General features: G+C 39.0%; 3 protein-coding genes and 1 long non-coding RNA gene across 11 annotated transcripts in view; 2 read left to right on the top strand and 2 right to left on the bottom strand.

The window, feature by feature from the left end:
* Positions 1–2,177: 2,177 nt before the first annotated feature.
* Positions 2,178–4,954, bottom strand: commd6 (COMM domain containing 6). Its single transcript, XM_026145763.1, has 8 exons — positions 4,884–4,954; positions 4,680–4,792; positions 3,952–4,010; positions 3,430–3,495; positions 3,240–3,316; positions 2,890–3,058; positions 2,625–2,777; positions 2,178–2,534 (listed from the first exon to the last, which is right to left on the bottom strand). The coding sequence occupies exons 2-8, from the start codon at positions 4,702–4,704 to the stop codon at positions 2,484–2,486; spliced, it is 600 nt and encodes a 199-aa protein (XP_026001548.1). The 5' UTR covers positions 4,705–4,792; positions 4,884–4,954; the 3' UTR covers positions 2,178–2,483.
* A 1,041-nt stretch (positions 4,955–5,995) lies between these two features.
* On the bottom strand, positions 5,996–14,602 carry LOC113008391 (uncharacterized). The gene is made up of 3 exons (XR_003270014.1): positions 14,541–14,602; positions 6,560–6,699; positions 5,996–6,097 (listed from the first exon to the last, which is right to left on the bottom strand). It is a non-coding gene; the product is annotated as an uncharacterized LOC113008391 (long non-coding RNA).
* uchl3 (ubiquitin carboxyl-terminal esterase L3 (ubiquitin thiolesterase)) lies at positions 7,577–13,349 on the top strand. The gene is made up of 9 exons (XM_026145762.1): positions 7,577–7,713; positions 7,893–7,904; positions 9,091–9,219; positions 9,324–9,477; positions 11,690–11,775; positions 12,057–12,104; positions 12,205–12,280; positions 12,440–12,498; positions 12,584–13,349. The coding sequence occupies exons 1-9, from the start codon at positions 7,672–7,674 to the stop codon at positions 12,671–12,673; spliced, it is 696 nt and encodes a 231-aa protein (XP_026001547.1). The 5' UTR covers positions 7,577–7,671; the 3' UTR covers positions 12,674–13,349.
* Positions 14,603–14,790: 188 nt separating the features above from the next.
* The window catches only part of lmo7a (LIM domain 7a), a 48,207-nt gene continuing 39,615 nt past the window's right edge, over positions 14,791–23,382 (top strand). For 3 of the 8 annotated variants that reach the window (XM_026145756.1, XM_026145755.1, XM_026145758.1), the window contains exons 1-3: positions 14,794–14,875; positions 15,004–15,179; positions 22,784–22,854. In XM_026145756.1, coding sequence (XP_026001541.1) covers positions 15,108–15,179; positions 22,784–22,854 — 143 coding nt within the window. In that variant the 5' untranslated portion in view covers positions 14,794–14,875; positions 15,004–15,107. Of the gene's footprint in view, positions 14,876–15,003; positions 15,180–22,783; positions 22,855–23,382 lie in introns of all 8 variants that reach the window. The other 5 variants (XM_026145757.1, XM_026145754.1, XM_026145760.1 and 2 more) reach the window with 4 other exon arrangements.

The following is a 23,382-nucleotide window of genomic DNA, read 5'->3' on the forward strand; positions in this document are numbered from 1 at the left end:
CACTGAATACCATTGTCAGTTGGTATAAAGTTAAAGTTGTACTTTAATTGGATTCGATTGCAAATAACATTCAGAATCCATAGACTGCAGTGCGTCACAGTTAAATTATCTTGAAATATCTTGAAATCTAAGGACTGCATAATCATTTTATAGTATCTTTGAAGGCCCAGGGATCAAACGTTACTTCTAAAACTACTACTTTACCATAAAAGCATACCAAAATGTAAGTTTTATTTCTTTTTTGTGAGTTCTTGAACCAGTTTGTAGGATTTCATTGTCTACTAATAAGAAGTGTGTAATGGCTCACTTGTAAAAGTTGAAATATTCATTCAAATAACAGTTAATTCTTAACTCCAATTATTACTTACTGCACCACTGCAATGGTGGGTGTTCATACTGACTGAAGCAGCAGTCTAAAATGCTTAATTATTCAAAATAGTTTTTTAAAAATGTAAAAGTTCTCACTCTCTACAAACGTTATCAGAAGCTGTTCGATTGTTTATGCCCACCCATCGGTCCACAAATAGCTGGTCCAGGCTTGGTAGTTGCTAGATATTTTAGTCTAGTGGTTCCCAAAGTAGGGGTCGAACTCCCTCCACAGGGTCACCTGAAGAATCTCATGGGTCATGAGATTATTAGGAGGGATGGAAGATGAAGCTGCTATGCACGTTCACAATTTTCAAGGTACACCTGTTCATCTGCTTGTTAATACAAATATCTAATCAAACAGACGGCAACAAAATAGGCACGTAGACATGGTCAAGATGGCCTGCTGAATTTCAAACTGAGCGTCGGAATGGAGGAAAACAGGGATTTAAGTGACTTTTACTGTGGCATGCTTGTTGGTGCCAGACAGGCTGGTCTGACTGGTCTTTCAGAAATTGCTGATATACAGGGATTTTCCAACACAACTGTTTCTAAGGTTTACAGAGAATGATCTGAAACAGAGAAAACATCTAATGAGCAGCTGTTGTATTTGGGGGGGACCAAGCTTGATAGGAAGGCAACAGTTACTTAAATAACAACTCATTACAACCCAGGTATGTAGAAGAAAAACTCTGAGCAGAAGACCACACCAGGTGCCACTCTTGTCAGCTAAGATCAGGAAACTGAGCCTACAATTCACATGGATTTCTGCTTTTACATTGAGATGGTGGGGTCAGAATTTGGGATAAACAACATGAAGGTATGGATTCATCCTACTTTGTATCACGGATTCAAGTTGGTGTTGCAATGATGTGGGTAATATTTTTTTGTATACTTGAGGCCCTTTATTACCAACTGAATATCATTTAAGCACCTTAACCAACCCGAGTATTGTACTGTAACCATGTCCATCCCTTTATGACAACAGTGTATGCCTCTTCTGATGGCTGATTCCAGCAAGATAACGTGACATGTCATTAAGTTCAAACCATCTCAAACTGGTTTCTTGAACATGTCAGTGGGTTCACTGCACTCAAATGGCCTCCACAAGTCACCAGATCACAATCTAATAAAGCACCCTTGGAATGTGGTGGACAGGAAGTTGGCCTCATGGATACACAGCTGGCAAATCTGCAGCAACTGTGTGATGCTAACATGGACCGAAATCACTAGGGAATATTTCCAGCACCTTGTTGAATCCATGCCATGAGGAATGGATTCAACATTCCTAAGGGAAAAGGTGGTCTAACCAGTGGTCTAACCAGTACTAAAAAGGTGTAACTAATAACCAGTAATGATGTGTTCATTTTAAGAGCATCTATTTGATCTTGATTTGCTATGGTTTGCATAAATTTACTTTTGTAAAATGTATTAAATTGTTGTCTTTTGCAGGCTTCCAAAAACAGGTAAAATATTAGTGAGAAAATTAACCACTGAATCTATTTTTAAAAGCCTTGGTTAAAGACATTATTTCCCTTTGAGCTGTAGAGTCAAAGTAAAGTAGTGGCAAAAATGTGTTATGGACTTCTAAGACAACCGCAACAATTAAAAAGTTGGACCACTTTACATCACATGCTCTACAAAAAGACAAATCAATATTACATGTAATATTATTTGAATATATATTAGTATGTAATTTGCTGTATAGTGCGCTACTACAGTCTCCTACCCCTGACAAAAATATAACAGATTAGGTCACTGTATTGTTTTCATTTCTGGGGTGGGGGGTAGTTTAGTGTAAACATACACACTCACAGGCAAACTGAAATTTATTACAGACTGAATCACATCACACACATTTGGCAACACATATATTAGTCAGATTTTGCTGGCTTAGCATTTTAAATATATAATGCATAACTCTAAGCTAACCCAAGGCTAGACATCCTAAAAGTATTATCAAGTGGGAGGTTGCGCAATCTGTGGAAAAATACAAGCACAAAACTGAGAGTTGGTGTTTTGAGACAACCAGCAAATAAACACTTATGTCAAAGTTTCTTCCGTTAGTTGCACATAAACCTGGTATAACTGTAACAAGCACTTAGGTGTGCTAACAATCATACAGTCTCCATAACAGCTGCCATCTCCTTGAACTGTTTGTAGAAGTTCTGCAGAAAGAAGAAGTAGGAGAGGGATAAAATATCATGAATAAATAACACCAACAACACTACATTCACATGAAAAAAAAAATACAAAACCTGGAACTGTGGGATGGTCATCTCAAAAGACCTCTGACAGATTTGTCCTGAAGGCTCAACAATCTTCAGCAGCAGACACACAAATGGGGAGTTGAGAGATCGACAGGTGTCTGAGCTCACTGCCATGCCAAGCTTCCACTGCATGTCCACCAACTAAGGCAAAACAAAGTTCCATCAGTTTTGAAAGAGAAGAGGAGAAAACGAGAAGTTATATGTTCAGGGGGGGCAGAATATATATACTTTATTTCATTAAACTTGGACAAACCTGACCGATGCTGAGCATGGCCTGGGCCTCTTGTTGAGTGTGGACTGACACACCATGTTCACTCCACAACTTATGCAAGACCTGAAGGGAAGCTTTGGTCCACTTGGTAGAGCCTTCTTCCAGCTTTGACACAAGTTCATCCCCAGAGATGTTGCTCTTTCCAGCTGACCTAGCAAAAAAAAACACTACTATCACAGCCTATAGTAGGACAACATCCTACTTTATGTATAATTTGGCCTTTTTAAGTGTGCTATGTAAGAAACAAATGTATGGAACATGGAAGGCACAGTTATCAAATTCAGAAACTACATACTTTATAAAAAATTTAAAAGAAATGTGGGGGAAAATACCGGAATGTTAGCAAGAGAAATCTGATCATGTCCTGCAGAGCTTCATGATCAAGCCTCACTTCAGCTCTCTGAAATCTCTGCCCACAAAAAAAACAAACAAAAAAAAAAAACCCAGAAAAGGTCTCAAAAGAGGAATTTGGGAGGATAGGTTATTATAAGTCAAATGTATTCTAAAGAAAGGGTGACTCACATCAGAAATTTCAGCTGAATCTACTCCTCTCTTCTGCCCTTGAAGATAAGTCAGTACGTGCTGACACTGTGGAGATTATTGAAGATTAGCTATCAGAACTGCAGCATAGCCTCCACAGCTACACCACATCCTATGGTACTTGTGCACAGTGGTTGCTAATAGCCCTGAAATGAGCGCTATTTTGGTCAACAATAACATCCTCCAGTAGCGAGTTATAAAGGCAGTGTTTTGAAGTTGCACAACTGTTTAAGTTATCGGAGTTTCATAATACAGTCTGAGCCTGTGGCAGTGAAACTAATGAAACAGCCCCAAAACAATTTAAATAAAAGACTTATATTTACAAGTAGCTGTACGTGATGCTCAAGTAATGGGAAAGACCCAGAACGGAAATGGGGAGAGTTGCAGAAGGAGGGTTGTCTGCAGCTGTCACTGTAAATACTATTTAAGTCTACTCTGTTTTCCTAGCTGCCACTTTTTTCCACCCGTATAGTAACATACACAACCAAGGACAGATACACTCACCACATCTGCTAACAGATCTGGAGAAATCCTGCATATGTTGTCCACAACTTTGTTGACGCCTTGAATACAGAAGTGAAACAATTTATTTATCACAAGGTTTTCCATACTTCTTTTTAATGCAGTCACAGGCATCATGGGAGTCTAATGATAGTACTTGTGTCTTCTTAATGCTTTTTGTTTTCTTTCTTTTCCCAAGAGTGTCTTCTTAATGCTTTTTGTGTTCTTTCTTTCCCAAGAGCAGGCAATCACAACTGCAATAGCATGATGATATAAATTATGTAAATATAGTAAATAAGATAGTATATAGTATAGGCCTTACCTGAAGAACCTTGCATAGTGATTTGTCAAATAACAGTGGGTAAACAAGGATAAAATAATAATAATAATACATGTAATAACTAATACAAGAGGGCAAGGTTCATTTAGCTTTTAAAACATCTTATTTTGGCTTTATTATTGAGCTGTAAACATTTGTGTATTTCTGCATGTATGTTAAAGTAGCATTCATTAAAAAGGGGTTAAGGGCTTTTAAGCATTAGGAGTCAGATGCTGGAGTCAAATATAAGTGGGGGAAAGGCAGCGACAGGAAGTCTCTGTGGTTACAACGGTGTTAAGTTAATGCTATGCAGTGGCTAAATTAGCACATATTTCCTGGGTGAAAGCCTAATCTATTCTTCTTAATTGCCATTTAAACAACATTCTACTGAAGTGGAGTAATGCGAACCCACCATATGACTCCTCTGCTGCTGGCATCCTCTCTGTCAGGCTCTGGGTTTGACCACGGTATTAGCGCAGCCAAATTAGCGACTTTCTCGCTAAATTTGACCACCGAACAGATTGCCTTGGAAATTTCAGAAAACGTTTAACGTAATTATTGTATTATTTACAAAAAATAGTAGTTATGAATAAATCGGCTTCTTAGATCAACTAACCATCTATTCTACGTCAATTCTGTTCATTAATGCTCCTTCCTTAAAAAAAAAAAAAGTCTTCTTCTTTGGTTTTATTAGCTTATAGAAAATCACTGTAAACGGTGCATAGCGCCATCTGCTGTAGCAGATATTTATTGTTCTAGTCTTTTGCAGAGTCAGCCGGAGAGGTGGCTCATTGACTCTAAATGGTCAGGATTTTATTTGGGGAAATGACCAATCAATATTATTTCTAGTCCTCAATCACTGATTTCAAGAGAACTAGATAAGTGGTAAAAAAAAAAAATCTGTCAAAGTGGCTGGTCTAATTTAAAGCTCTGCTAGGTTAAATCTCTGATTTATCGTCAATATAGTTGTATATCTGTGACAGATTTCTGTCCTCCTCTCCCCCCCTGCACAATAGCCTATTAAAAACATGTTTGCTCATTTTTTTAACTGAACACCCTAATAAATATCCAGTTGTCTTCAGTACTATTCTACTGAAGTTTATCCATTAAGAATTCATTCATTCATTTGAGTACAAAAGTTAAAATGAACTTATTTCAATGAACTCATGAGAAAAGTCTTTGAAGTTTTGAACAGCTATGCACAATTCTACCACATCTGAAATTCAATATTTGGTATAATCACTTCTGTTACATGCATTTTCTTGTCATTTCTTAAAGTAGTCTGTAGGAATAGTTCTTTAGGCTTTGCATGTTGCCAAGGTGTACCTACACTGCTTCAATAATGTTGAGGTCTGGGCGCTACAGGGGCTAGTCTATGACTGATAGTGGTATTTGTATGTTTTTCTATCCAGGTACACTTTTACTGCAATGGCAGTGTATTCAGGATCATGGTCATGCAAAACAATTAAGCTGGTGGCAGTCAGATGCTTTCCAGAGTGTAATGTAAAATCTGATGGTACTTTTCTGTGTTCATAATTTCATCGATTTTGACAATATTCCCATCACCAGTTGATGAAAGGCAGGCCCAAACTATAATGTTTTAACCTCACAGTGTGGGTATTGATGCCTCTCTCTTGACCTCATCCATACATAACGACAAAGATTTGAACACAGCAGTTCAAATTTGGATTCATCACCTTATAAGACCTGTTGCCACTCTGTGCCGTTCTTGTGTAGTTTGGTATCCCTCTGTCTTTTCTCTCTGATTCTCTTTCTTATAAATTGTTTTTGACAGCCACTCTTTCTCTGAGATCATTTCTCATGAGGGATCTGCAAAGAGTAGATGGATCAACTGAAGGGCCAAATGCATCTCCCAGGTCCTATGTCAAGTCTTCTCTGGATTTTTTTCCTATTTATTAAGGACATGACTTTCAGATATTGTTCATCTGGTGGTGGATAGAATAGTGCTTTATTGTCATTGTGTATGTACAACAACAAAAAATGAATCTGTTTAAGTGGCTTAACAAACCATCACTCCTCTGAAAATGGTCAGTGTACAAGGACTGGACTGAAAATAATTCATAAAGCAGCCCATGTCCAAAAAAAGCCTGGAGAACTATGGCTCAAAAGCACTTAAAAATTACACCAAAGTCTGGCTCATTGGAAGCAAAATATGAAAAAGTAAGTGGTGGCTCAAGGCTTTTTTGCAGAGTATTGTATTTCTTAGTACAATATCAATAAATCAAACTAAAGGGTTGAAAGCTTCAACAAACCGAAGTCTTACACACTCACCAGTTTAATCATGATGTCTTGATGATTTGCTGCCTAGGTCTCTGATTTATTGATCCCCTTAAGTTCAATAAGCCTCTTCAGCACTCTCGAGGTTGATGAACAGCTGTTTTGAATCCCTGCCAAATAGTTCAGATGAGGGACTAGGAGAAAGTATAGGGTCAGAGAAAAACAAAAATACATCATCAGACCACTAAGCTTATAACACACAGTCATTACCATGTAATTACAGTCAGTTAAACACTTTAGCAAAAGATTACTGAATAAAATACTACTAATAAAAACAATAATACAACAATAATATACATTAATAAAAACTTACTACCTACTTAAAAAAAAATCTAGAAATACATCCAACAAACAATTGTTTTCCTCACATGATGGTTTCAGTTTTGGCATAATTCACAAAAAATAAGACGATGAAGGTATACCACCAAAGTGTTATGAATCAATATTGAAAGGTATGTTATGAAACCTTGTTGACTAACTATAACCACATAAAGAAAAATATTTTTGTTCTTTCTGTTTTGTTGTCGTTTTCTTTAGCGATTGAATTTATGGCCAACAACGCCCCCTACTGGTAAAAATAACACTTAGATTAATAATTTAAAAATGAAATAATTTAATTGAGTGTGGTTCTTGTTGTTCATTATTTTTATTAATATTATTATGGTGGTTAGATCATTAAGAAAAACAATGACCAGTGTCATATTATGTCAGTTAGATGGTATATCGGGGAATATACTTAAACATCGTCCATCCCTGAGCGCAAAAATGCCTTTATCTAAGCTCCGCCCATAGCCCTGGAATAGTCCACCGAGGCTGAAGATGGTGGGATTACCATACTTTAATGTTCATTTTGTGTATACAGAATCATATTTAAACGATTTATAATAAACATGTTAATGCATCCATATATGTCGCATGCCTTATCGAGTCTTTTGGGCATTTTCTTTGGGTAGTTATGGTTTATTGATAAAGTCAAGTCACCCCCGCGGATCACACAACGTGCGCCCTCCAGACGCGGAAGCGAATCGCAGCTGTCAAACAGATTTGATTGTAAATCGGACTCAGCACTACTCTAACGGGAAAACATCACTTAGTTGTGCTTCACAATGGATTCCCCACGTTGGCTGCCTCTTGAGTCAAATCCAGAAGTATGTTTTCCTGGTTTCCTTCAGAACATGTTGTTTTATCGAAGTTATTCATTCTCAAACATGTGAAAGGCAGCTAACTTGAAGCTATCAGAGAGAACAAAAGCTAAAGCCGTTGTCGCCGCTTTGCTAACCCAACAACATTTTCATTAACGTTTTCCATTTGTGTCTTCTCATTTCAGGTCATGACTAAAGTAAGTGTTTTCTTTTTATATTTTCCGTAAAACACGATAGAGTAGTCAAAGCAAATAACCAAACCGGTTCGGAGAGATGCAAGGCCTACTCAGCAGCGGTGTTGCACCTAATGTTATTGTTAAAAGGTTCATATTACATAATATGATGTAATAATGTCATGTAAACAGACTGACAGGAAACAAGAGTGAAGAAATCTGATAAATTTAAAGTTTTGTCAACTTGCCCTGCTTCTAATTTTAAGACGTTCAGTCATTTTCCTCATACTTTTCATCCAACTTTCCAGCTGTTTCAGTCTGCAGATAGTGCGGTGTGTTTGATGTCATTCGCAGGACGCACACTAGATGATTACGTTACACTTTATTGCACAGGTTCCTACAGCTAAGAGTATTATGTAGCATAAATTAAATGGTGTTTTATTGATACAGATTAATTAATGTCGTTCAAGTGTGTAACTACTCAAAAGTGGGCGTGAATATGAAAATAAATCAAATTTTGGGCGCATAGACGCAGATGATATAGTAATGGATTACCGGTTTGTAGTCGAGATTTTGAGTGAACTCTGATATTGTAGGATACTGTAGTTTGTTTGTTTGTTTGGGGGGGGTAACCAAAAAACTATTTTTAAATTGTTCTTAACACTTGTTTAATACAAACATCAAACAGAATCGCAACTGCATCCTCCAAGCACGAATCATCATCCTTCTAAATAATTTTTCACCAAATATTAAACATTATACACTTCATGAAGGCAACTCTTTTTTTTATTTATCACTTTTTTAGTTTTTTGCTGATAGACTGACTGTTTTAGCTGCAGAAGGTGTCATTTAGCAATTGAGTGTTTGGTTGAAATAAATAATGAAGGAAATTTGTATTTTCTCCACAAAGTGTCAAAAATACTTTCCTGAAAACGGTGTTACTGTAAAAAGTGCTTCTTATTATGTTGCTATTCTATTAACAGTTTTAGTTTTCAAGTTTAAATTCCTGACATACAATGGCATAATGTTTAATTCTATACCAGTTAAATTACATTGAATTGTCAAAAGTCGAATGTTACAGAAACATATCCTTTTAGGTAGAAATCTAATTTTCAGATGGTAATTAGGAGCCAGCTATTGTATTTATTTTAGATTTAAAATGTCTAAGTTTATTTTGATCTGCATGAATTTGCACTCCGCTTGTGTGTAGTTTGTTAGCTGTCTGGGTATGAAGCCAACCTGGCAGTTTGGGGATGTGTATGGATTGGATCCGGAGCTTCTCAGCATGGTACCAAGACCAGTGTGTGCGGTGCTACTCCTCTTTCCAGTGACAGAGAAGGTACCTGTTATAAGTCACGTATTTTCATTATCCATATGTCAACTTTACATCTGGTTAGGAAACACTGTTAAACTGATTTTCTCTCATCTGTCATGTCTGTCTAGTATGAGGCATTTAAACAAGAAGAGGAGGAGAAGCTCAAAGATCAGCCTCAGGTTTCTCCAGACATCTACTTCATTAAGCAAACTATTGGAAACGCTTGTGGAACAATAGGATTAATTCACGCTGTGGCAAACAACCAGGCACATCTGGAATTTGGTGAGTTTTCATTATATTTTTTATTGAGGTTACTTTAATGATCATTTAGCTTTATTTAGACAGTTTTTTTTTTTTTCTATAGCCATCTATCTTGTTTGGTTTTTGATGAACTAATGTGCAAGACCCTATGCGTGTATATCAGTGAAGTTGGTGTTGCTAGGTGCCTGTTACATGCATAAGAGCGGCAGAATATTAGAAACACCATCAACACTATCCAGCGTGCCCAAATAATAAACCAAATGACCTTGGTACAAAACCTATAACAACTTATACACCTGTATGTCAGTGTCAAAATCCATTCAGCAGCTACTTATTAGGTATCTTGCTAGTGCCAGATTGGATCCATTTTGCCTTTGGAAATGACTTAATTCTTTATAGCACAGATTCAAAAAGTTGCTGGAAACATTTCTCAGCTATTTTGATCCACGTTGATGTGATGGCATCAAACAGTTGCTGCACATTTGTCAATGGTATGTCCATTAAACCAGTCTCCTGTTCTAAATGTTCACTATCGGATTGAGACCAGGAGTTTCAGAGTTTAATTAAAACGCAAGAGAACACTGCAAAGGCTGCAAAAGCAAGGAGAGAGGGCTGGCAGAAAGTTGCTGACAAATCAAACTCGTAGGTAATTTAATAATAATAATAATGGATTGGATTTATATAGCGCTTTCCAAGGCACCCAAAGCGCTTTACGATACCACTATTCATTCACTCCCACATTCACACACTGGTGGAGGCAGCTACGGTTGTAGCCAGGCTGCCATATCGCGCCATCGGCCCCTCTGGCCAACACCAGTAGGCGGTAGGGTAGATCTATCATATGACACTATATTGTCCAATATCATATGGCATTATATTATATTATAATATGTTATATTATATCCCCTTTCACATTAGAGCCACAACAGGACCCACAAGAACATGGGAACAAGTAAAAGTGGAATACAGGAGTATTCTACAGAATGGTAATATTTATCTCTTAGATTGCTTTGCGTCTCTTGGCAAGGTAATACTGGCCTGTAATACTCTGTTAGTTTGTTCATAACAGCAACCAAGAAAAGGGCAGAGGAAAAAAAGACAGGTGGTGGTCCTGCACCCCCTCGTCAACAAGTTGGTTAAGTAAATAATACCCTCACGGGAATATCGATATCTCTCTATGAGCACACTGTCGCGCTGAGCTAAAGGATCCTGTCTGTCCCGCAATATACGCTGAATTCTGAGGACTCTCCTTATCAATCTTGCACCTTCCGCAATGGGTTGGTCGCGTATACGGACAGGACATGGCTGCGACAGGCTTCCCAAATCCACCTTCGCTTTTATAGCCATGGTCTCTCATCTTGATTACACGAAGTAATTTACAATTACTACTCTGAAATATGAATTACATCTGTAATAATCACATACATGTAATAGAATGTTAATAGTTCATTTCCCTTTTTTAGGAAATGACCTGTATGTATCTGTGTGACATCAATAAAAGGATCAAGTGCTGCATTATCTTTAGTTACATTGATAATATTTACCTGGTGACTGTGATGTCACTGTCATTGATGTCATTTGAGTACAGTTAATTCATTGACATGTTTGATGATTTGAGCCTCGTGACACGGTCTGTTATCCTGCTGAAAGCAGCAATCAGAAGATGGGCACATTGTAGTCATTAAGGGATGGGCATGGTTAGCAACAATACTCAGGTAGCTGTGGTGTTTAAATGATACATAGTTGGTACAAAGTGGCCCAAAGAGTGCCAAGGTTATATCACCCACACCATTACATCACCAGCTTGGATGGATCCATTCTCTTATGTTGTTTACAACAAATTCTGACCTTACCATGTGATCTCTGTAAACCCTAGAGATGTTTTTCTTTGAAAATCCTAATAGATCAGCAGTCTGTGAAAACCTCAACAGCAGCCATGTCACATTTGTTCTGATGCGTTGTTTGAACTTCAGCAGGTTGTCCTGACCATGTCTGCATGGTTAAATGCACTGAGTTGCTGCTTAAATATTTGTGTTAATGAGCAATTGAACAGCCGTGCGTATCAGAGTGGTTGTTGAGTTTATGGGCATGTTGAAGTTGACTTCTCTCATTATCTCATTTCACTCCATTATACAGGTGTACCTAATAAAGACGTCACTGAGTATAAATCTAATTTTGTGTTTGCTTTAAGTCAGTTTTTTTAGGTTCTATTAAGTGTTTTTCTTTCTTTCAGAACCTGATTCTCCTCTTAAGAAATTTCTTGAACAAACATCTAAAATGACCCCGGAGGAAAGGGCAACCTTCCTGGAAAAAGACGAGGTTGGAAAAGTATCTTTATTAAGAACAGGGTGACAAAGTTTTCATCACGTGTGAAGGACAGTACTAAGAATTGTGTAACCAACTTGTCACAAGAGGGCATTGTCATACTTGTGCTTGCTACCGCTTTTGCAGTGTAATAGTACAAAGTCATAAAAAATTATTTCACAAACCAGGAAAAAGGAAACCATAACAAGATCAATGCAAAAATGTGCATCATTCAAATGACCCTGAAATATACAACAGAGGAAACATTCAGCCTGTTTTCCTGTTTTCTCTTCCAGAGTATACGTGTTACACATGAATCCAGTGCGCAGGAAGGACAGACTGAGGTGTCTTTTTGATTTTTAACTCTGTGTTATCTCAAGTTTTTTTTTGCATGCTTTGTGTTGAACTTAATGCACTTTAACATTTGCTTCTTGTCTGTTGTAGGCCCCAAGTTTAGACGAGAAAGTGAATCTGCATTTTATAGCTTTTGTGAATGTTGGAGGGCACTTATATGAACTGGGTGAGTTAGCCGCAAAGCAAAAGTGCGCTTATAGAAAATATTTGGTAGAATTTGTCACATTGTTGATGGTCATTACAATCATTACAACATTTAGTACTAGAAGACTGGAAGCACATTTTTGTTAAACCTACATGATTAACTTTTTCTTCCAATACCTAGATGGCCGTAAGCCTTTCCCTATTGCCCATGGAAAAACCTCAGAGGATACTTTCCTTGAGGTGAGACAACCAAATAAAACTGAGATGGTCTTAATAATACTGCCATAAGCTTGCCTACATTCAATCATTGTCTTCCTTTTTCTAGGATGCTATAGAGGTTTGCAAAGTCTTTATGGCTCGCGACCCTCAGGAGGTTCGTTTCACCATCATTGCCCTCTCCAAAGATTCATACTGAGGAAACTACTCTGTTTTTCTCTGACCCTAGAAAACAAAGACAACATTACTGCCAAACATTCTGAAGTGCTGACTTTATTTAATTTTTCTTTCAAAATGCTATAGCAAGTCGATGTGTGAAGAAAATAAAATGTCAGGGATATCCTTGTAAAGTAATTTCCCCTTGTGTTCTACATAGTTGTTAAATTAATTCTAAAGCAAACAGAGTGCTGCTTGTCAATAAAGGTATTTCTCACTGAGATCTGAATTTTCCAGCTCGCCTCTGCTGACATCTCTAAATGTCATACAGGTATTAGCTGTATGGTCTCGACATTGCACTACGGTTTGTTTACTTAATTTTTGGCCTTTTAGTGAAGAAGGAAATGTTAAAAATTTCTACATCACTGAGGAAAGTTAACTTTTTTTACTCAGACTTCAATGACACATACTGTATGTAGTGATTTGTTTTAAATGAGATGTCTAATCACATGCTCAACACAAGCTGAAGAAACACATTTGCAAGCTATATCACTCATAGCTTTGAGGGGGGAAAATAGGCCTAATGTTGTTGGATGCAGTAATGATGTTGAAGTGAGGCTCACTAAACACGCAGACTATACAGCTGGAAATCTGTGTGGAAGATGCCTAGATTTTTGTAATAAGAAATATGTCAAATAAATGAAAAATTTATTAAGCTCTTCTTTTGTGGATACTTTTTCCTGTTGCAAAACCATTAGCTTTTTACCTTCATCCTGAAAAAAGGAGTTTTTACAGGACTCCATAAAGTCCATTGAAAAGCAAAGTAACCACTTAAAACTTCCATAGGGGTCATAGCAGCCAGGTGCTGCTAATCAAATGCACTTATTCATTTATTATTAGAAAGAGTGAGTGTCTTTATAAATGCAGAAGTTTTGGCAGTTTGCTGGTCTGGAGAATTTAGGTATGTGTTAACACAATACCACAATCTTCCCAGAAGTGGACATCCCAGCAAATTCACCTCAAGGTTAGGCTGTGCAATGCTTAGAGAAAATGCAATAAACCCCCTATATGTTTAACTGTGACAGTATGATTAAAAAAAGACTGAACAAATATTGGTTGCTTGAAAGGGTTTCCAGGAGATAAGGATGTCTCATATCTCTAAAATGAGCATGGCAGAATGATTTACACCTGAACAAAACAAGACTTGGAACAGTGTTTTTTGGACATATGAGACCAAAATAACCCGATATTTCTTGAAAACCAAACAGCACATCAGCAGATGCCTCATACAAACTGTCAGCACGGTGATGGAGGACTTGTTTTGCTATAGGACCTGGTATTTTCCAAGTCATTGAATTGACCATGAAATTTCTTTTATACCAAATATTCTACATGGTTGTAAAGGAGAGTGGGGGAAAACTCCAATGAATTATACAGAAACTGATCACATCAAATTATTGCTACTAAAGGTGGTTCTACAAGCTACTGACTCATGCTTCATTTTTCACAGAACTGCAGATAATGTTGTAGCACATAGCCTCTTCCCTACAAGTTCCAAAAACAAAAAAGCCCAGTTGATTGAAATGTAATCAGTAAGTTGTTCTAAAAGTTGCAAACCAAATCCCACTCATTTTAATGGATCGGCATGCTGTTGTTTCGCAATGAAGTTTGAAACCCTCGAGTAAAGCATGTGCTCAGGTCTTGGAATACCCCTTAATCACCGCTTGGCGGTGGTGCAGGAAAAGAACGTTATTTTAAAGGTAGCGCCGAACTCCTGCAATTACATAAGTTTTATCCATAGACTCAAAGTTTTTTTTTCCCGCAACATTTTTGTGTTTGGAGACCAGACGTCAACCGACCTCACATTTTCTTTCAGGATATTTGTAGTCCGACAGAATTTAATGGCTTACCTCAGTATACACTTACACTAACGTGCATCTGGCCCAAACCAGGAGTCCAAATACCTTTCTTGGGGGGGCTAACAGCGAATTCAACCGTGTGTTTCAACTGGAATCCGCTCAAGGACCTGTGGGTGGTCCCCGGACCCGGGTTTGGAGACACTCCCGCTGCAGACTCTAACTCATGCAGCTCTAAAACTTGAGGTGAAAAACTGTCTTTCGTGTGAGTGCTGCAAGAGGTGAGCTCAGCGCGTCTTCAAACACTCAATCGCTGCGTAAAAAAGGTGGAGTGTGTAAACCCGCTGCCAAAAGGACACAAAGCACAGGTGTGTCGGATGAAAGAAAAGGTAAGCAGTCGCAAGATGATGCACACTGTTACACCTTGCATTCATTTACGAATGAGCAGGTGGGAAAGAACAATAGGAGGCATATTTGATGAATGACTGAGAGTTCACCTGTGTGCACTTTTATGTAGGTTGATCGAGTTTGCTTGCTTCAGCTGGCTCACATTTATGTGGACCTTTTATATGCGGGCTGCTAGGACTTTACCCGCCGGTGAAGCTCGGATAATAAGTTCTTATGATGGAGTGGCGTGAGCAGTCTTCAGTCAGCTGCGAGGAAGCCTACTCGGAGGCGCAGAGATGGATTGAGGTGAGTAAAAACACACACACACACACACACATACATATATATATATATATATATATATATATATATATATATATATATATCAGAACTTTCTTTACTTCTTTTCTTTGCTGTCCTCAGTAGAATTAACAGGTAAGGCAGTCTATAAGTAAAAGTTAAGGACTGTCAGCTGCTAGTGAAAAAGATCTGTTATTTGTATATCTTTTTAATTTTATAGTTATGTTTTTGGCGGAGTTTGACCTTCCAATACATACATGCTTGAGAAATTCTTTATGACTGTGAACTGCTTTAACCGCCAGCACCCAAGTTCCAAATGATAATAGCCCTGACTCAAAGATCCATACAGGCATGTGTCACCTTTTGACCTCACGTCTCAAGTTACCCAGCCATCAATCTTCTCTTTTGAAAGATGAATCACACAATTCTTAGCACTTATCTCTTTTCTCTTCACAGAACAGGTAGGTGGGTCTGACCCCAGTCATCACTGTTGCTGGCTGATACTTCTGATGTCAGATCTTGCCTAGACCTGTTTTTTTTTTTTTTTTTTTTTTCATTTACCTTTGCCTTCGAGGCTTCAGTTGCTGCAGGTAGAGAGGAAAACCCAAAAGAGCAATTAGGAAAATCTTCTATGACTGATCCAAGCTATTATGTAACTGTGGATTAACTCCGATTCATAACAAATGACTGAGATTTTGGGTTTATGGTGCTTATACAAAATTACATGTTAGCAATGAATCCAAGCATTCGTATTTTGTGCTGCATATTATGATTATGACCAATTCTGAAAGTGAGCAATATACAATAGAGGTTTTGACAAGAGGGTTCTTTTCTGAAGCTGAAAAAGTGTTTTACAGTAATTTCCCCCTCTCTTGTGGTAGCCTTCAAATTTTAAAATAGCTGCCAACAGAAAAAAAACTCCAGCTGTTCCATTTCATTCCTAAAATGTCATATTCTCTAAAGTTTCCACTCCAACTCGCGCCAGACTGGCGCTTTTTTTCCCTATTCTCATAACAAGCGGGTGAAATTATGTGTCCTCATCTTGCAAATTCTCTTCCCAGCAGGGCTGCATGAAACTGCTGCATGGCCCTAACTAAACAAATATTGTTCTTATTTCATGAGGGTGAATCTGAATGCTTTCAATGTGACATCAGTGTCTCTCACACTTGCACACTGGCCCATTGTAGTGGCTTTGCTCATGGAGTGAGGTGGGGGCATGATGGTCTGCAGGGAGGGACTTTAGGGAGGGTGAGCAGAAAGCTGAACAAATGGGTGAAGGCAATGGGGGTAATATTTTTGAAAGAATAAGACTAAGAACTATTCTGCAATACAAGAACAATCAGCTACTTAGTACCATCAGAGAGGAAAGGTTTCTCTTCAAAGAGATCCCCCCCTCACTTCTTGGATTCAGCCACTGAATGATTAACAAGCTGCTTGGCTTCACAGCACTTTAAACAGAGGCATGTGTGCGTGGCGAGGTTGGTGGTGTTGTTAAAAACTAGACTAAATGGTCTGGAGCCTGTCACATGGACACATTCCTGCATTAGCTTCCATGGCTGTGAACATAGCCCCCTCGAAGCTGGCAGGCTGTCAGCGCAGGGCGATGCGTCCTACAACCACAGGGCCCAGTGGAATAATGGAGGTCCTCTTTAATTAAATAGAAAGGCTTCAAGTGTGATTGGTGGGACAATTGAGAAGAAGTGGCTGTGTTTATATTTACAGGTCAGAAGATCATGTATATGGCTGGTCCGACAATAAACAATCCGCTATGAATAATAACTTGGCAATTAGTAATATAATAAAATCATTAAGTCTTAGATCTGTGTTTCACTAACAGTGCCGAAGCAAGCAAAGATGTCAGACACATGGCAGCATCTTTTCCGCCACCTCTTTTGTTTACGTTGTCATTAATAAGACTGAATTTTTCAAAGAGCCTGCTCTCAGAACAGTTCTAGGTGGGGTTTCCCAGTAGCTATTGGTCCATGTGAAGCTCATGTTAACATCGCACTCTTTATTCTGTATAACATTTCAACTCTCAATGCTGTGTGTTTGTGTGTGTGTGTGTGTGTGGTTAGTATAAAAAATGCTGCATTGTGTTTCTCAAAAAAACAAAGTGGAACAAAGCAAAAGGTCAAAGGTAACATAATACTGCAGATATTGTGAAGTTTTGTTACTTATCTGGTTACAGTTGTGTAATACTGAACCAAAACTAAGCCCTTTATAGTTTCTTGTCCCATCTACCATAGTAACATGTGTAAGCAATGTAACTTACTTCTACTTTTCTGGAGATTTTCCACATGCACTCACTGGCCACTTTGTTAGGTACACCTGTTCAACTGCTTGTTAGTTCAAACCTCTAATCAGCCACATGGCAGCAACTTAGTGCATTGTTTTTCTTGCAGATATGATAAGCATCAGAATGGGGGAGGAAGGTGATTTAAGTGACTTTGAGTGTGGCATGGTTGCTGGTGCCAGAAGGGCTGGAATATTTTAGAAAATGATAATAAACTGGGATCTTCCTGCACAACCATCTCTAGGGTTACAGAGAATGGTCCAAAAGAAAGAAAGGATCCAGGAAGAGGCAGGAGGATATGGCAAGACCGCTTCAAGCTGATAGGAAGCCAACAGGAACTCAAATAGCCAGTTGTTACAACCAGGCGACGCAGAAGTGCACGACACATAGAGCCTTTAAACACACGAGCTGCAACAGCAGCAGATCACACCAGGTGCCACTTCTCTCATTTAATAACAGAAAGCTGAAGCTACAGTTTACACAGACTCACCAAAATTGGAAGACAAGTGAAGACTGGAAAACCGTTGCCTGGTCTGATGATTCTCAACTTCCTCAGCAACATTTAGTTTGGAGGATCAGAATTTGTTGTAAACAATATGAAAACATAACCCTGCCTCATATCAACAGTTCAAGCTGGTGATGGTGTTAGTATACTGGGAAGCTCATCTTGTAACCGGAAGGTTGCCGGTTCGATCCAAAGCTCTGTCTGTCTCAGTCATTGTGTCCTTGGGCAAGACACTTTACCTACCGCCTACTGGTGATGGCCAGAGGGGCCGATGGCGCAATATGGCAGCCTCGCTTCTGTCAGTCTGCCCCAGGGCAGCTGTGGCTACAACCGTAGCTTGCCTCCACCAGTGTGTGAATGCGAGAGTGAATGAATAGTGGAATTGTAAAGCGCATTGAGGGTCTCGAAAAGCGCTATATAAAAATGCAATCCATTATTATTTTCTTGTCACACCTTGGGCCTTTAGTACCAACTGTGGCCTGCAACCACATTGCAGCAGTTCTGAAGCCAAAGAGGTTCAACCAAGAATTAGCAAGGTGTACCTAGCAGCGTCTGGTGAGTGTAGGAGGGATTTGATTGTTATTTACCTGTTAATCACCTGTTTATTTTCTGTAAATGTTTTTGTTAAGTGCAGCAAAAGTTTGAAAAATCTCTCTTATAGTAGAGCAAGTTGTCCAAGTTGAGGTCATTGGGGTGTGGGTTTTGTTAGCCAGCTAAATATAATATTGCAAAATGTTACAATTATAAATGCAATGGATAAAAAAGGACACATTTTTGGAAAAGAAGTATCTATTCAAATACTTTCCTCAATTATTTCATACAAAGACTGATTTGGAAAGAATTTCACAATTAACAAATCCAGAAAGGAATATTATTAGATATGCTTTTATTCCATGTGGGGTTTGAGACATTTTGCAGCCATCCACATAAAATAAGTAAAATAAGAAGGTTATGAAATGCTATCTGATACCAGCTAATCCACACAACATGCTACGACAGATTTTCCTTGACTTTTTGTGTGCAAACTTTTCCTTATATAAGTGTTATGTAGGGTCATTACCTTTTCTACAAATTTTTTTTTTTTCAATGTTGCCAAGTTTGAATGAATCCCCCCTCCCCGTGACCTATGCTGCTGTGTTGTTTTTCATACCAAAAGCTGTGTTGTGCAATTGATGATTAGTCACTTCGCTGTAGCCTCACTCGGGGTTTTGACTGTTTTGACAGAAACCAATTAGAAACGAGGCCGCATGCTTTCAGACGTACTCATGTGAGACCAGCCCTCAAACAAGACAACATTCCCTTGCAGTTACATGTTGATGTACTCCTATTATTCCAGGATGCTGATGGTGTTATTACTAAGTGCTTCCACAGTAGTGTCTTTCCCTTGAGTCCAAACCTTGAAATATTTGGATATGGTCCCAGTTTCCCTCTGATGACCCATACCTCAATGTGCTGCAGAAGAAACAAAGAATTTCAGGAACAATTAGTGGCCAGAGGGGCTGCATCCGCACAAACCTTGAATACAGAGTTGCCTCAGTGCCCTGCATGAATAAACAATAACTGCGGTCATGGATGCAGAGTCTCTGAATATTTGGCCTCTACCACAGATAATGGTTCACTCCAATAATAATAATGAATTTCACAGGACCCTTCCACAGCCCAGAGTAAACTTTGGTCACATTTTGGTGGAAGCTGGAAGGTGAAGGTGGGTGCGCATGAAGGCAAGCTGTTTTTGAAATGCCTGCTCCGGCTTAAACCTCCCTGTTAAATCAGAGCGGCAGTATGTTGGTGCAGATTAGAGTTTTTTATCCCACATGGCAGGTTGGACAGGAGAGGGAGGGCACAGCAGGACTGGATCTAAGTGCAGTTAATACCTCTAATGATGACTGTAGAGGATAGAATTATGCCAATGCTTCCAGCTTTGTGTTAATTCCAGGTCGGCTCCCATTTTTAGCCTTGAAGTTATTATTGGAATCATTTTGTTGGTTGATTAGCCGATAGAACTCTGAAAAGAACGTTTAATGAAAAATAAATAAAGGGACACTTTTAGGAAAGACCCAAATTAGATGGAATCATACTTCCGATAATGTTCCCACATGTAGTGTTTGTTTGCATGCATGCAAATCCCAGCTGTGTGTATAGAACAGTAGGGGTCAGGATTTCATATGCCAACTGCAGCAGCTGGCTGACTGCTCTCTGTCTGCTGCAGGGGTTGTTTGCTCTCCGTGTGATTTTGTGTTTGTGTCTACATGTCTGTAGCTTTGCATATCTGCGTGCTGGTTTCGTGTTCTCAGTGTCTGGTTCTGATTGTATTTTGGTCAATGAAAGAGGAGCAGGCCAAGATCTCAGTGTATTATGTAAACAAAACATGTATTTCCCAAACAGCAGCACAATCACATATGCAGAATGGCTTCCTCCTACTAGTGTGAGAACCTTAATCTTTATTCATCTATTACACCATGGTCTAATACTTTTGGAATGATGGGTATTTGAGGCTTTGGGCATCTCAGCTTACCTAGGGTGTGTTTTGGGGTGTAGCACAATCTGTTGGCAAGGAATAATAGTGGCATCCAGCCAGTCTCTATAATTGTTTCTGTTTCTCCTGTCATCCTAAAAATGTTTGCCTGTACTTAACTATAGTAGTAATTGTCCCAGCTTTTGTTCCTTTCTGTGGGACAAAGGAAGTCAGACAAAAGGCTTGGAACAAGGAACATCTGATCAATCAGTCAGCGAGACTCGTCCAACGTGTTTTTGCTTTCTGTGAGAGTGCGTGCATTTATGTTTTGGCTCATGCCAGCTGCACCCACCAGTATTATTCTTGTAGTTCAATGTGTCAGCTCACCCTCCCTCTTGGTGATTTAAGTTACAGTAATGTGCAAAGGTCTTGAATCAGCCTCCGTTTCTTTATATTTTGCTGGAAAAATGTAAATAGCTGTAGCAATTTATCAAAGCACGTCCAAACATACATGGAAATACCGTATATAAGGCAAAAACAGACTTGGTTTAATTCTATTTTACAATTTGGCTTCTTGAACTTTGGCCTTCCATTGAAACCAGTTCTGATGAGGATTCAGTGAAAAGTAGATGGATCATCTGAAGGGTCAGATGTGTTTCTCAGGTTATTTTAGAAAGCCTGGAAACTATTGCTCAAGACCTCTTAAAAAAAGTGTTTTACAGTGTGCATGCTCCCACAGTAAAAAAAAAAAAAAATACTATGAGGTTGCCATTGTAGTCATAACCTCTGCCAGAGAGGATAGCACTGCTTTTTGTTTCAACTCTTCAGGGATTGCTTAAAAACTGAGCACAATGTGTTGGAACGTTAGGCCACTGGCAAAGAAACACTTAATTTAAAAAGTCCTTTCTGCTTTGGAAAATAGAGGAGGATATTTTTGTCCAGTTGTTTTTACTTGTCCTGCAGTGCACTTACCACATTGCAAAAGTTCTATGAATACATGTATAATTGTCTAATGTGTTTTGATGTACATGCAAATTAAAAAAAAAAAAAAATTCCACAATCCTGATACCAGAAAGGTTGGGATGCTGTGCAAAAAGTAAATAGAAACAGAAACCTTACAATGGTAAACTGCATACTACATCTATTACAGCAGTATGGCTTCATAGTAGAAGAGTCCAGGTGCTGCACTGGCCTGCCTACAGTGCAGACGTTTCACCAACTGAAAACATTTAGAGCACCAGATCCAGGAAGATCCAGGGCTCTTGAACGGCTAGAATCCTGTGTCAGACAATAATGGAACAACATTCCTCTCCCAAAAGTTCAGCATCTGGTTTCCTCGGTTCCCAGATGTTTACAGACTGTTGATAAAAGAAAAGCGGATGCTACATAGTGGTAAACGTGGCCCTGTCCTAACTTTTTTTTTTAAGACATGTTGCTGCCATTCAATTTAAAATGAGTTAGTATTTCTCTTAAAATGGTACATCTCCGTTAAAAATATTTGACATGTTGTTGTGAATAAAATGTGATTTTATTAAAATGGCATTCATTGCATTCTGTTTTTATTTACATTTTACACAGCAAATAAACCATGTGGAATTGGGGTTATAACATATTGACTGTAAAGGATTGTGCAGAGCTGCTCTGCTTTCAAAGATAACTGGATACAGGAGCCGGATACAATCACAGGTACTGACTGGTGTGTTAGTCTGACAAACTTAGACTGGTTAGTAACATAAAAAAGCTATTATTGGAAGTTCAGAATGCATTAATGAAAAGCTACAACAAGCAGATACAAAATATAATTAGTGTTATGTTTAAAATCAAGGATGCAAATGTGCATGAGTTTAAATGCATAAGGCTGCACAACATGCGTGCGGTGTGTTTGTCTGCGTAATGGCTCTTGGTGTTCCTGCAGCGGTGGTTTTAGATCATGGGAAAGGCATGAGGCTATAACAAAGTGCTGTGTTCCTCCCGTACTCCAGATGCTGCCATAGCTTTGTGGTTCAGGCAGTCTGACTCCAGCACAGTTTTAGCACAGCTCTCCGGTTTACCAGCAGCTTTTGGCATTAAAGTGAGAAGACATGAGGTACTTGTGAGCTCCTGAGGAATACCTGAAGAACTGTGCACGGCTCTCTCCCCGCAGAGACAGCGTAGGAACTCGAGAGGAAATACCTCTGACTTCCTCTGCTACTGTTCTCAACATCCTACCTTTCTTCTCCAGGCTCTCCACCCTATTTCACACATATAACACCCCACCCCCCCTCACCTCCCGCCTCCTCTCCTCATCCAACCCTGATTGCTCTGTTATGTTTTGTTTTTTTTGTATCACTTTTTTTCCTCTTTTTTTTTTCCCCCAGGCAGTAACGAAGAAAAAATTTGGGAGCAAGGACTTCCGATCTGCGCTGGAGAATGGCGTTCTTCTGTGTGAGTAAGTACTCTGCTTTTCCCAGGCACCTCTCGTAAGCCACTCATTCATAAGGAATCCTTCCGCTCTCCTTCAGGTCTGCGCACCGACGTAAGTGTTACTGATGTTTCCCAGGCAGACCCCCTGCTGGGTCACTGTTTGTTTGTTAGTCACATGAAGTGAGCCTGTGTTTTGAGACAGCACAATAGTGACTCTATTATGTAGTTATTTGATGTTTTCTTTGTCAGCTCTTTCCCCTGTGGTCTTGTTTGAGAATATGAAATGTGATCTATTTCAATAGGAGCTGTGTTGTGTGTTTGACAGATGTTACAGATCTGTGGATCGGGCAGAGCGCCATCGTTACTTTAATGAGAGCTGTGTGAGAAGCTGTGTAGTGAATGGAAAGAGCTCCAGCTGAAACCGCACTGGAGAATCAGGGCACCCCGCTTTCTCATTAGCATGGGTACATCGACGGGTACATACATTTTTGATGAGTTGGAGGAACAAATTTATCTGTCCGGGACTGGCTTGTGTGTTCATTCACTAACTGCT

This window comes from Astatotilapia calliptera, chromosome 16, assembly GCF_900246225.1.
Source record: "Astatotilapia calliptera chromosome 16, fAstCal1.2, whole genome shotgun sequence".
NCBI lineage: Eukaryota > Metazoa > Chordata > Actinopteri > Cichliformes > Cichlidae > Astatotilapia > Astatotilapia calliptera.

What these genes read in the sequence shown, in the direction of transcription:
- commd6 (XM_026145763.1), bottom strand. Translation starts at nt 4,704, where the DNA reads ATGCCAGCAGCAGAGGAGTCATATG. An exon ending in ATTCAGCTGAAATTTCTGAT is followed by an intron (nt 3,317 to 3,429) that starts GTGAGTCACCCT and finishes TTTTGTGGGCAG; the next exon opens with AGATTTCAGAGAGCTGAAGT. An exon ending in TGACCATCCCACAGTTCCAG is followed by an intron (nt 2,535 to 2,624) that starts GTTTTGTATTTT and finishes TTCTTTCTGCAG; the next exon opens with AACTTCTACAAACAGTTCAA.
- uchl3 (XM_026145762.1), top strand. Translation starts at nt 7,672, where the DNA reads ATGGATTCCCCACGTTGGCTGCCTCTTGAGTCAAATCCAGAA. An exon ending in TCTTTCCAGTGACAGAGAAG is followed by an intron (nt 9,220 to 9,323) that starts GTACCTGTTATA and finishes ATGTCTGTCTAG; the next exon opens with TATGAGGCATTTAAACAAGA. An exon ending in AGGGCACTTATATGAACTGG is followed by an intron (nt 12,281 to 12,439) that starts GTGAGTTAGCCG and finishes TCCAATACCTAG; the next exon opens with ATGGCCGTAAGCCTTTCCCT.